The sequence below is a fragment of the Berghia stephanieae genome, chromosome 10, assembly GCF_034508935.2.
Source record: "Berghia stephanieae isolate SIO BIC M18660-M18661 chromosome 10, UCSD_Bste_1.3, whole genome shotgun sequence".
Lineage (NCBI taxonomy): Eukaryota > Metazoa > Mollusca > Gastropoda > Nudibranchia > Aeolidiidae > Berghia > Berghia stephanieae.
Genome location: NC_088369.1, coordinates 11,008,841 through 11,022,822, shown reverse-complemented (window position 1 = coordinate 11,022,822; position 13,982 = coordinate 11,008,841). Strand labels below are relative to the sequence as shown.

At 38.0% G+C, this 13,982-nt stretch overlaps 1 protein-coding gene across 4 annotated transcripts in view; it reads right to left on the bottom strand.

Moving 5' to 3' along the window:
• The window catches only part of LOC144980498 (C-C chemokine receptor type 1-like), a 300,720-nt gene that overhangs the window by 771 nt on the left and 285,967 nt on the right, over positions 1–13,982 (bottom strand). For all 4 annotated transcript variants that reach the window (XM_078928120.1, XM_078928119.1, XM_078928121.1 and 1 more), the window contains 4 exons: positions 10,288–10,385; positions 7,134–7,308; positions 4,572–4,814; positions 4,017–4,172 (listed from right to left, as the gene is read on the bottom strand). In XM_078928120.1, the coding sequence (XP_078784246.1) occupies positions 4,017–4,172; positions 4,572–4,814; positions 7,134–7,308; positions 10,288–10,385 (672 nt within the window). The remainder of the gene's footprint in view (positions 1–4,016; positions 4,173–4,571; positions 4,815–7,133; positions 7,309–10,287; positions 10,386–13,982) is intronic.

Below are 13,982 nucleotides of genomic sequence, written 5' to 3'. Positions count from 1 at the left end.
TGTTGTGATGGAAATAGTCTCAAACTTAACAAATTATTTTCCATTACAACAATGTTAAAATTTACATGCCGATAATGGCTTTCAATTGGCAGACCTGCAAATATGAGTACTTTATTTAACTCTCTCCTTACCAGCCATTTTCAGGATTTTCCCCAAAACTTCACACCCAAATAACACAAAAATATGTTTTTGCCACTCAAACACAATAGCAGTCAAAGGTCTTGCGATACATAAAACATGCTCTACAACACACTGTTCATTTTCTTTAAATTTTATGACGTTACAAGAGAAATTCGAATAAGAAAAATGTCGGTTGTATCGTGACGAATGTGACGATTTTCCTATAGTTGGTAAGGAGGGGGTTAAATTCTTACCGTTGTCATTAAAGTCAGTGACGTCAGTCTGATTAGGCCATTATCATCACATTCTCTTCTTCTAGGTTCCATGCCTGGTCCAGGCTTCGGATACTGCATGAATTATCTCTCTCCATTCCTCCCTGTCTCTTGCTTTTTCAAACAGCTCTTGGATTGTTAGGTTGGTGAAGCCCTTCAGTTGGTCTATGAGTGTTTTTCTTTGTCTCCCCCGGGCGCGTTTACCAGGTATTTTTCCACAACTTGCCAGGTATTCATTCTTATCTTTCCTTACTATGTGTCCGAAAAAGGATAGTTGTCGATCCACTATTAAGGGCATTAGTTTCCTTTGTTGGTAGATATGTTTGTTTTAGCACTTCTTCGTTCGTTTTGTGTGCGGTATACGATATTCTCTGCATCCTTCTCAAGCACCACATTTCAAAAGCTTCAATGTTCTTTTGTGTTTCTGCATTTGTAGTCCAGCTTTCGCATCCGTATAACAAGATTGACCACACGTAGCACTTCAAGACTCGGAATCTAATCCCGAACGACATCTGTTTGTTTTTCAAAATGTTTCCCAGGTCCATGAAGGCCTGTTTGGCTTGAGTTATTCTTGCTCGTATGTCTCGGTTACATCTTCCATCTGTTGTCACTATTGAACCTAGGTATTTAAAACTTTCTACGTTGGTAAGCTGCTCGCCGTGAATCGTTATATTGCAGGTGTTGTTGTTTTCGGGGTTTTTCTGTATTACCATGCATTCTGTTTTGGTGATATTCACTTCCATTCCCTTGGCTTCACTATCTACTACCACTTTGTCAACAATCTTTTGAAGTTGGATTTCTGATGTTGCAATGAGTACCGTATCGTCTGCGTATCTTATATTATTTATGTTATGACCTCCTACTTTTATTCCCTCCATATTATTTATGCCCCTCATGATTGTTTCTTGGTATAGATTAAACAGATCTGGTGAGGCAACACACCCTTGACGGACTCCTTTCTTAATAGGAATGGAATTTCCTGTAGAGTTTCCGATTTTGATAGATGCCTGCTGGGTGTAGTATAATGTTTGCATGAGTCTGAGGTCTTTCTCATCAGCGCCAATGGAGTGCAGTTGTTTTAGTATTTCTTCGTGGCGTACTCTATCAAAAGCTTTTTTGTAGTCGACAAAACAGAGGTATAGTGGGGTCTGAACCTGTATAGCTCTTTCACTTAAAACACGGAGGAGTTATATTGCGTTCCTTGTCCCTCTGTCAGGTTGGAATCCATATTGTTCTTCTGCGATTTCGGGGTTAATCTTATTCCTTAGCCTGTTGATAATTATACGCAACAGTATTTTGTTGATGTGACTTATTAAACTTATAGTTCTAAAATTTTCGCATCTGACTGCACCTGCTTTCTTTGGTATTGCTATGAAAATAGAGTTACAGAGATCTTCTGGAATTTTCCCAGTCTTGTATATATTGTTGAATAATATGTGAAGTTCATCAATTGCTAGATCTCCTAGGCTTTTTAATACCTCTACAGATATTTCATCAGGGCCTGTTGCTTTACCATCCTTCATTCGTTCCATGGCATGTTCAATTTCACTTTTGGTGATGTTTGGTCCGCTTAATGGTTCTTTGAATTTCAGTGGTGGTTCATTTCTATTTGGATCATTGTACAGTTCGCCTATGTATTCTACCCATCGGCTTTCTATATGTTGTTCTTCAAATAGCAGTTCCCCTTGTTTGTTTTGGATACAACTTCCTGCTGCTTTGCTTTTCCTTTTCCCTGATAGTTCTTTTATTCTTTGGTGAGCTTGTTGGGGGTTGGGTTTGTATTCTCTTTCGATTTCGCAGCATTTCCAGTCTAGATAGTTCTTGTGTGCCTCGATGCATTTGGATTTAATGTGGTTGTTCAATGTTTGGTATTCTGCAGACCCTCTGTTGCATTTTCGTCTTTCTTCAAATAGGTTTAGAATTTCATTTGTCATCCATTCCTTTTTGCTGTTTGTTTGAGCTATTGGTAAATGCTTTTCTGTAGTTGCTTTGACACACTTTTGGAATATATCAAATTGTTTTTCACATTTTTCGTTATCAGGTTCACTTTGGCTTTGTATCATGAGTGCATTTTCAAATTCTTCTCTCATTTTTGTTTGTATGCCATTGTCTTTGCATAACCTGTAATCCCTCTTTATTCTACCAGCTGTTCTCTGAATAGCTTTAAACTTTATCCTTACTGTACAAACAACTGGGACATGGTCACTGTCTACATCGGCGCCTGGGTAGGTTTTGCAATTTAATATGCCATTTCTGAATCTTGATGATACTGCTATAAAGTCTATCTGGTTCCTTGCTCTGTCCCCTGGTGATTGCCATGTCCAGGTTCTTCTTGGGTGTTGTTGAAACCAGGTGTTTGAAATCATTAATTTATTTGTTCTACACCAATCTGCCCAGATGTTTCCTCGTTCATTTCTGTCTCCGAGTCCATGTGGTCCGATTATGTCACCATCTCTGCCTCTGCCAATCTTAGCATTTAGGTCCCCCATTACCATAAGGAATTCTTGTGATTTACACATTCGTTTTGCTTTGTCTAGTGAATGGTAAAACTCTGTCATATCTGCATCTGTCGCCTCTTCTGTTGGTGCATAAACTTGAATAATATTGGTGTCAACTACAGGTCCTCTTAGCTTAACCAGCAAAACTCTGTCTGAGATTGCTACGTGCCCTTTGTAAAATTTGGTTGATTTTTGGTCTAAGATCATCCCTACTCCTTTTTGGAAAGAGGTTCCACCACTCCATATGATCTTATATGTCGTGTTGTTTTCTTGTTTTGACATGGTTCCCTGCTCTTTCCACCTCATCTCTGCCAGGCCAAGAATATTTATTTGGAGCCGTTTCATTTCTTTTAGAATGTTGTTTAGTTTTCCTTTTTGGGCACAGGTCCTGACATTCCATGTCCCAATTTTGGTTTTGTCACATTTGTTAAATTTATTTCGCCTAGTAACTGGCTGACGGTTCGGTGTGACCTGACGAACATCACGCTCCCAACCGAGCGAGGCAGCAGTCTTCCGTGAAAACATGCTCCCCTTTACGCTGTCACCGTTTAACTTTTTGGGCTTATTCATGCAGTTAACTATCATCACATTACAGAGCCCTAAATTTGCCATTTTCAAATTGAAGTAATTTTTTTCTGACTAAATATTAATTTATCCAACCAACAGATTGAGTATCTAACCAAAACTGAAGTTATCCGACTTGCCTTGTTATTCTGGGGATCCTGATAGCTCAGTGGGTAGAGCACTCGCTTCAACACGCAAAGGGAAAGGGACCAAGATCGATCCCGGATGCATTCGAGATTATGTTCTGAACCTCCGGTTTACCCAGCAGTGAATGGATAGTTGGGTCTCTTAGACCTAGCGAAAAGTACTTTGCCATAGACTAGCATCCTATCCAAAGTGTTGCAAGCAATTGCTATTGTCCATCTCACGCTATAGAAACCGGCTCCGTGGGCCCAATGGCTCTGAATGACTATTATTACTTTTTTTGGGGACAAAGAAGATTGAATTAAGTTATGTGTTCAACTGTTACTGAACGCGTTTGTCTCTCTTTGGACTTATGGCAATGAGGTTATTTTGAACCTGCTTAATTAACACAGCTAGTAACATCTATCAGAACACCAACCTGAAAAATCACTTGTATCTTCTGCTCGGCGGTGGGTCCATTCCTCCTGGTCGGGCCGTACACCAACTCCACGATGGCCATTTTGGTTCTGATGATGTGTGACGGTGAGTTGAGTAGGATAAACAACAGGGACACAGCAAACAGCATCCGTGTTACCTTGGAAAATATACAATAGAAACCAATAATAATAATAATAATAATAATAATAATAATAATAATAATAATAATAATAATAATAATAATAATAATAATAATAATGATATACCATCGATAGTAAAACCTGTGTAGTTTGCTGTGTCTACCAATCACTGCCATTGTTTACATTATGACGATTGTCCGAGAGGCGTGATTATCTACCGGTTAATTCCAAAGACAAATGCATTATCTCTCTCTCTCTCTCTCTCTCTCTCTCTCTCTCTCTCTCTCTCTCGTTCTTTCTTTCTTTCTTTATCTTTCTCTCTCTCCCCAAGACACTGTTTAATGCACACTTTTTGAGATCTTTATATTTCACCAGTGCCTGCTCCCAAATTCATAAACACAACAAAACCTATTTACCTTAGCCTGAGGTGAGTTGCACGATCTGGACGATCTAGACTGTTTACTCCCAGAGTTCCCATTTGACCTCTGACCTCTACCTTGACCTTGACCTCCACCTCCTCCTCCTCCTCCACCACCGCCCTGAAGTCTCGTCTGCCTTTCGAGAGATCGGACGAGACTGGCGGTGATGAAGATCATAAGGATGATGATGATGAGTGAAGGAATCACCAACGTGACAAGAAGGTCCCAGAATGACAACCACTGTGGTAAAGAAAATTATCGATCATTTATACAGTTATATAGATGGAACGAAATTGACGTCATCCAGCTTACTGTTGTTGTTTATAGACAGCTATTTTATGACTTGGCTTGTTGCAACTCTTTGTCTTTTTTTTTCGGTTTTATTTTGTTTTGTTAGTTTGCTTGCTTTTTTCTATATTTTTTACATTTTTGATTAATTAATTAATTATTTTTGTTTGTTTGTTTTTGTTTTTCTTTTGTATAGGGTAAGGGACGTCAGCACTTAATTTTTTTTTTTGAAACGTTGATCTATTGGTTACTTCCCCTAATTGTCAAATCTATTGAATTACATTTTATTATGCTATTGCGGAGAGAGAGAGAGAGAGAGAGAGAGAGAGAGAGAGAGAGAGAGAGAGAGAGAGAGAGAGAGAGAGAGAGAGAGAGAGAGAGAGAGAAAGAGAATGAGAGAGAGAGAGAGAGAGAGAGAGAGAGAGAGAGAGAGAGAGAGAGGTGGTAAAAGTAATGTTGCCAGTAAAACAACTGGTTCAAGCATAGATCGTTGCCCCAACACCAGGAAGATCTCTGTTCTTTGTTCAGCTACAAGAAACGTCCTTGATGACAGGGCAAACAACACGTTTGGTTAGGCAAAGAGTATTGCTGCATATAGCATGGCAAATTCCACACTTTTCTTGTGTGCGGCTATGTGGTCTAGTGGTATGACACTCACTTTCGGATCGAAAGGTCCTAGGTTCGACCCTTGCTCGTCGCATAGTTGAGTCCTTGGAAAAGGCTCTTTACTCACACCCTGTCACCGTACTCAGGTGTATAATGAGTACCTGGCCGTTAACAGCGTTGTCTCTGTCCGAAAAAATTGTATTATCGCCTAACAGGCGTCATGTCCCGTCCTACATGTTAAGTGTTGCTGTTGACCAAGGCCCCCTTGTAAAAGCGCTTTGAGCATGTTTAGTGTATATTGCGCGATAAAAAAGCTCAATTATTATTATTATTATTATTATTATTATTATTATTATTATTATTATTATTATTATTATTATTATTATTATTATTATTTTCTTCATGTTCAAGTTCAGGACCATAAGATGCGAAAGGAACACTGTGCCTATCATTGCAACTCTTATACACATAAATAATGTTACCTATCACACCACGCTAATCTGTACTCAAATCATTCAAATTCTCCCAGTGTTTTTGTATATTATGTGGAAAACGCATTGAAATGATGTTGGGTCTGTGTTGTCTATTATGTCATGTGGCAGTTTGTTCCATTCACATGTTGTTCAAGGGGGAAAAAAGCTCTATTTGTATGTGTTTGTTCCTGCAAATGGCTGGTAGAATTTGTCGGTGCGATGAAGCCTGCTCGAGTATATTTTAAAAAAATTGTTAACTCTCTCCTTACCAGCCATTTTCAGGATTTCCCACAAAACTTCACGCTAAGCTAGCACAGAAATAGATTTTTTATCACTGAAACACATTGGCAGTAAAGTTCTTGCGATACATAATTTCAAAACATGCTCTACAACACACTGTTCATTTTCTTTAAATTTTATGATGTACAAAAGAAATTTGAATAAGAAAAATGTTGGTTGTATCGTAACGAATGTGACGATTTTCCTGTAGTTGGTAAGGAGAGGATTAATGTAGACTGGAATGTTTATGGCCATTTGCTTTTGACAATTTTGTGAAATAGACGTATGCCCGTGTTCACTCTTCGAGACTGCTGGGTGGGGTTCCTGACATCCTAAAGTGGGCAGAGAGGTACTAACTGTGTTATTCTATCCCCCGATATCTGTTTTCTAATTGCTTTCTGTCTCTGTCTTGGAATGAGATTACTTTGTTTTGTCCTGGCCGGAGTCCTTGGCTTGGAGGGAAACAGTCGAATGTATAGTTATAGTTCTGGGAGATGATATTTTTTCCCTTGTAAATCATCTCTCTGTTATGTATTATTATATTTATTCCTTAGAATTTATAATGTAAGCATTTGAGTCTAATCCTCTTAGTGGGATCCTCTGCTCGTGTCTGGATGAAACGGATAGGTGATCTCCAACTTTGCATAGTGTGCTCTTTGAATATACATCTATTCCCTATTTATATCATTCCCCTTTGTCTAACTTTTCCTTGGATGTTTTAATTGTAATTCTAGAACTTTTATTCTATTCCATTTTCTTCCATTTTACTGGCGCTGATATGGCCTAAATGTGTTGCAAGGGTCGTAAAACCCTTTAAAAAAACCCAAAAAAAAAAAAAAAACATCTCTTGGAGACTGGAGTGTTGGCCTTCTCAGTGTGTCCAGAGATCCTTAGACATAGGACTGCCACTCACCTTGACGAGGGAGGCGTATCTGGGTTTGGTGTCACACCAGTGGAAGGTCATATTCCCATTGTCAATGTAATTCACTTCACTGGTCCATAAAGGAAAATTGTACATCAACACGCTGAGGCCGACCAGGCTTAGGATACAGATCTTGGCAATCAGCACATTACAAAATGTTGACACGCTGAGGAAAAAGCAATTAGATATTGGCAATCGTCACAAGCTAAGAAAAACAATATACACAATCTTGACAATCAACATAATATTACAAAATGTTGACACGCTGAGGAAAAAGCAATTAGATATTGGCAATCATCAAAAACTAAGGTAAACAATATACACAATCTTGGCAATCAGCACATTATAAAATGTTGACACACTGATAAAAACGTTTTATAAAATCTTGGCAATCAGCACATTATAAAATGTTGACACACTGAAGAAAACTTTTATAATATCTTGGCAATCAGCACATTATAAAATGTTGACACACTAAAGAAAACGTTGTATAAAATCTTGGCAATCAGCATATAATAAATTGTTGACACACTGAAGAAAACGTTATATAAAATCTGGGCAATCAGCACATTACAAAATATTAACAAACTGAGGAAAATATAATGCAAACATTGACAATCAACTCATTGAAAAATGTTGGCACACTGAAGAAAACGTAATATAAAATCTTGGGTATTCAGCATTTTGCAAAATGCTGAAGCGCCGAAATAAAAGCAATATAAAACTATAATTTGTTTAATTGCTGAGAATAACAATTGTGTGTCCAATCTCTATTTTAAAGAAGCGAACTTAACAGAACCGAGGATCATGTCCACTGCTAAAAAAACCGATTGTTCACCAATTTTATGATAATATGGAAATATAGATAGTATGCAGATGACGTCACTCAGGCCTTTGTTATTGTTTTTGCCATCCGCGTTTGTGAGTTGTTCTCACTAAACTGTATTAACCAGAAATAAAAGTTCATGGTTACACAGAGTTTGTGTGTTGGTCCGTTATACTTCCGGATGGCAAGTTGTGAACTCCTTGGCCAAGCGCATTCTATCTATAGTCTGGGACCCGTAGCTCTAAAAAATATCATATGTGACCTATCGTCTCAAAACGGTATTATATCGGAACGAACCAGATGCTTATAAGCTGAATTTAATGTTAAAGTGGTCGAAAATATAAAATAAATTGTTGGCATTAGCACCCTACAATATGGCATCCATTCTCTTCAATAAAACATACAAACTTAACACAAGTCTGATATTTCTGGCTATAAATTCAATTTTCAACATCTTAACCATCCCGACTTAATACCGTTTTGAGGCGAAGGGTCACATATTGGAAATGACACAGAGGAGAGAAATCAGGCAATTAAAAAAAAAAAAATCCCTTTATTCATCCCATAGGGGAAAATTTTCTCTTGGGTCTATTCCAAGGAAAGGCTGGAATAGCCCAGGCGTCAGCGCAGAGCAGCGCTGCAAAGAGAGCTAGGGCAAGGTGACTTGCGCAGCGAAGGGGGGGGGGGGGGGGGGTCGAACTCGTTACCGTTCGGGTACGAAGCAAAGACCGTACCACTGAGCCACCTTGACTGCTTTACAAAGATTTCTCACAACAAGCAAGCGCTTCATCACTGGTTAAGAAGAACATGGGCCTAGGCAACCTTTAAATCTTACGAAAACAAACGAAATAAATCACCCTCCGTAACATCTACCACAAACAAATTATGTCAGGCTGATTTCTAGAACCAATTAAGCACATGCCCAGAAAGATAAACAACAAACATGTCGAATGACGATTCTCCCTGTGCGATTATGTGGTCTTGTGGTATGACACTCGCTTTCGGGTCGGAAGGACCCGGGTTCGAGTCTCGCTCGGCGCATAGTTGAGTCCTTGGAAAAGGATCTTTACTCAAATTCTCTCATCGTACTCAATGTGAAAAATTTGTATCTGGCCGTTAACAGCGTTGTCTCTGTCGGGAATAAAATTGTAATATCGCCCAACAGGCGTCATCTCCCATCCTACATGTTAAGCGTTGTTATTGGCCAGGAAAACCTTATAAAGCGCTATGAGCATGTTTAATGGATATTGCGCTATATAAATGCTCAAGTTTAGACTATGGAATCGTCTACCATCTTATGCAGCAGTTATCTGACAGCCCTGATCTTTTTATTTGTTTGGTAGCATTGTGCATCAAGCAACAATCTCAAGTCATAAGCATCATCATTGCCTTTTTCACACCGGGTTAGGGTATAGGTCACAGACAAAGTTTCCATTCTTCTCTATCCTGAGCTAACTTTTTTTTTTACTCGTTCTATGTCTTATCACTACTCTGTATATCCTTCATAAATTCTGTCATTGCAGAAACTCTTAGGTCGCCCAAGCTAAAATAAGGATTTGATTTGTCCGCCTGTGTTTCTGTAACAATTTGAGTTTTACGGAAGGTGTTTTACCATTCGACAACCCCCACCCATCCTGGAGGACCAGTGGACTCAAAAAGGGGGAGGCACACACCATTACTCGCCTTTTTTCGACCGGCTGGCTTGGCGTTGGGCTAATCTTGCACCCTCTCAGTTGAGGCACCCCGCCGGACACGGGGGATCCTCAAGTACCGAAGTTCATTACATGATACATTCAACAATCCTTCACCAATGTCAGAAGAAGAAGAAGAAGAAGAAGAAGAAGAAGAAGAAGAAAAAAAACAAACGTTGAGCTTTATATAGCGCAATATCCACTAAATGTGCTCAAAGCGCTTTACAAGGGGTCGTTGATCAACAGCAACATTTACCATGTAGGGCGGGACATGCCGCCTGTTAGGCGATATTACAATTTTTCGGACAAAGACAACGTTGTTAACTGCCAGGTACTCATTTTACACCTGAGTACGGAAGAAGAAGAAGAAGAAGAAGAAGAAGAAGAAGAAGAAGAAGAAGAAGAAGAAGAAGAAGAAGAAGAAAAAGAAGAAGAAGAAGAAGAAGAAGAAGAAGAAGAAGAAGAAGAAGAAGAAGAAGAAAAAAGAAGAAGAAGAAGAAGAAGAAGAAGAAGAAGAAGAAGAAGAAGAAGAAGAAGAAGAAGAAGAAGAAGAAGAAAAAGAAGAAGAAGAAGAAGAAGAAGAAGAAGAAGAAGAAGAAATATATGTCCATTCAAAACTGAAACCTACCTGAATGGACGACAAATACGAATGAAATTCTCAGAAGTAACCACCACGGTCATCCATACTGATAGGAATGCGAAGACGTAGGTCGAGAAGACTGTGATCTGTAAATATAAAATAAAAAGTGAAAAGAACATGTTATATTGCGGCTATGCGGTCTAATGGTATGACACTCGCTTTCAGGATCGGAAGGTCCTGGGTTCGAACCTCGGTTGATGCATAGTTGAGTCCTTGGAAAAGGCTGTTTACTCAGATTCTCTCACCATACTCAGGTGTGGATTGAGTACCTGACCGTTAACAGCGTTGTCTCTGTGAGAGAAAAAATTGCAATGATTTCACCTAACATGCGTCTTGTCGCGTACAACTTGGTACGTGTTTCTGTTGGTCAGGGACCCGTTGTAAAGCGTTTTGAGCACGTTTAGTGGATATTGCTCTATATAAAAGCTCAAGTTTATATAAAAAACTCGTTTATATAAAAACTCAAGTTTATAACATTGTAAAACTGTTACCTTGGAGTATAATATATTTCTGTAGTGGTTAACCAATGTCTTGGGGGTTCTGATAGCTGTTGGTAGAGCACTAGCTTCACACGCAAATGGACCCAGAACCATCCAGGGTGAAATCGATTTTAATTTTTTTTTTGTTCCTACCCCCCCCCCCACCCCCCACCCCCACCCCAATGTCTACCAATCAGGGATTGGGTAGCTGGGTCTGTTAGATCTGGAGGAAATACTTCGCGATAGAATGATGTCCTATCCAAAGGATAGCAAGCAATTGCTAGTGTCCGTTTTACGCCATTAAAATGGGATAAACGCAAAACTTCATAAGTCATCAACACTTCTTGTAGGTCTCAGATTATTTTCTGTTCTCTAAGTGTGTTCCGTTTTTTTTCCAAATTGATAATTTACATTGTAAAGTGTCCAGAGCTTGTGTTTTACACGAGAATGAGCGCTGTATAAGTGTGTATTATTGTTATTATTATTATTATTATTATTATTATTATTATTATTATTTATTATTATTATTATTATTATTATTATTATTATTATTATTATTATTATTATTATTATTATTATGCCTAACTGCTCCGAAGGACAACTTTTAAAAATATTTCGTGTAATATCCAATTATTGTTCACAAACCTGTTTACGAGGGCTTCTAGGCCAACACCGACAATTAAATGAAAGGAAATTGAAATGAAATTCCCTTTATTCATCCCATAGGGGAAATGCGTCTCTAGGGTCTATTCCAAGGGAAGACTGGAATGACACAGGCGTCAGCCTCAGTGCAGCGCTGCAAATAGAGCAAAGGCGAGGTGACTTGCTCTAGGCCACACAGCGCAGCGCCAGGTGATCAAAAACGGTACCTTTCGGGTACGAAGCAAAGACCGTACCGCTGAGCCACGCTACACCCATGTAGAAATGTAGACATGACGCCTGTTAAGCGCTATTACAATTATATTTTCAATAGATACGACGCAGATACAGGCCAAATTACACTAATTTTACACTTTAGTACGATGAGATAATCAGCATTACCTAAATGAAATGTCAAAAATTCGTATCTAGTTTCCAAGGGAAATAATAAAACGTTCATAATAAATGGCATTACAAATCAATTATTTATATTTTTTTTACATAATCAAAATATGCTCCAAGTCTAAGGACAGCGTGGCTCAGCGGTATGGACTTTGTTTCGTGCCCGAAAGGTACCGAGTTCGACTACCCTCTGCGCTGTGTGGTATTGAGACTGTCACCTAGCCTGCATTATTCCATTCTTTACTTGGAATAGATCCTAAACAAAAAGTTCCCATTAGGAATGAATCAAGGAGGGCTTTAGAAAGGAGGCTCGCCTTGGATTTTCAGTCCCCGCTAGTGGGGGCCATTGGTTGGATAACGATTTCAAGCAAAACTACCGCTTTTCTGCCTTGGTACAATTTCCTTGAATGCGCAATAATTGATTCTGTTCTTATAATTTCGGTACTTTATAATAAATTGGTTAATTGGCGACCATAAGTTTTAAATAATATTTCTTATGTCTTGAATGATATGAAAATATACAAAAAGTAGTGAACTATCAAAAATTTCACAGGAAAGTATGAACTCTTTTTCCATGACGCCCTCTTACAAACTGAGTGATTGGGTTTGTTATCTTTTTTGAAATCGAAAGTTCGAATCTGATTTCAATACCTTTTAATAACTATGGCTAATTTATCGAACCAGAATCTTTGAAAAGTGGTAAGTACCAATAATAATTGCGTAATAATTATTTAAGACATGTTTAGAATTATCAACTGTAGTTCCTGCAGACGATAGTTGGGCCCATTGTCGTGCTTGTTCTGTCGAGTCGCACAGATAATCAGAATCAGACTCCGCCTGATTCGGAATCCGAATCGGATTACTGTTCTGTTCCTTATTTTATTATGAATTATGGCCTGCGGCTTTATATTTATATATTTTTTCTATATGGTTAAATGACAAATATTGACTTTATTGTTTTAGTCTAGAGGGCCCCTTTGCTCGTCACGTCAACTTCACAACTTTATCTTGAACAGTCATTTCTATTTCTACTATCTAGAAGAAGTTGCTAGTTAGTGGGTCTGATATAAATATAATATTACCATATCATATTCATATATGATGGAACTTGGACTCTGACTCTGAATAAATAGTTATGCCCATTACATGGATCTGTGTTGCTGATATGACTGTCAATCGTATGGGACTAGTAACTAAGACTCTTAATATATAGTTTTGCCTCATTGATCTGAGATGTTAGCGTTGTTACAGTTACACTTACTCACTCTATTACTATTACTATTATCTCTGTGACTATGGAAAGGAATTATGGATCTGATCTACTCCATTGACTGAAATGAATGAACTAGTAGTCTGAATATATAGTTTTGTCTCATTGATCTAAGATGAGACTCTATTAAACAACTCTATGACTATGGAAGGGAACTATGGATCTGATTCTGATGCTACTCATTGACTGTACTGTAAGGAATGAACTATAGTAGTCAGATGTTTTATGAATGACGCATGTTTTTCTAGTTTTTCTAAGATGTCCTTCTATCAAAAGTAGCAAAACTTTGTGTCAACCTCCGAATCAATTTCTCTTAACTGAATAAAGATTTTGTCCCGTATTGAATTGTGATGCCATATCACAAAAAAAAGATTTCTTCTTCACGACCTATAAAAAGCCACTTTAAAACCGCTGTCATACAATTAGAGATTTTACACTGCTAAATATTTAAACAGTTTCGCACCATAAAGTAAGAGATGACTTCATCATTTGTCAAAAAAATCGTGTGACACAGTAGTTCCGGCTAGTGGTTATGAGTTCACATCATACTATTACAAAAATTACTATTTTCCGAATAAAAGCAAAACACATTAACATAAAGTAACAACTTATGTAGTTTGCATCCAGTTTTGACTTTATAATTTATTGCTTTTTATTTACATCACGTCGCAATTACCGAAGACTGATATGAATCTCTAGTTTTAACTTATTTGAACTAGTGATTAAATACTCAAAATTGTCAGTTAACATTGAATGTTTATATTTAACTTTGAAAAATTGTATCTATGCATGACCGATTCTCACAGCATTTAAAGTTTTCTTTTAAACCTATAAGCTCTTAAACAATACGATATGATACGGAATCTCTATTGGTTCCTTTCTCGTAAAGCTGC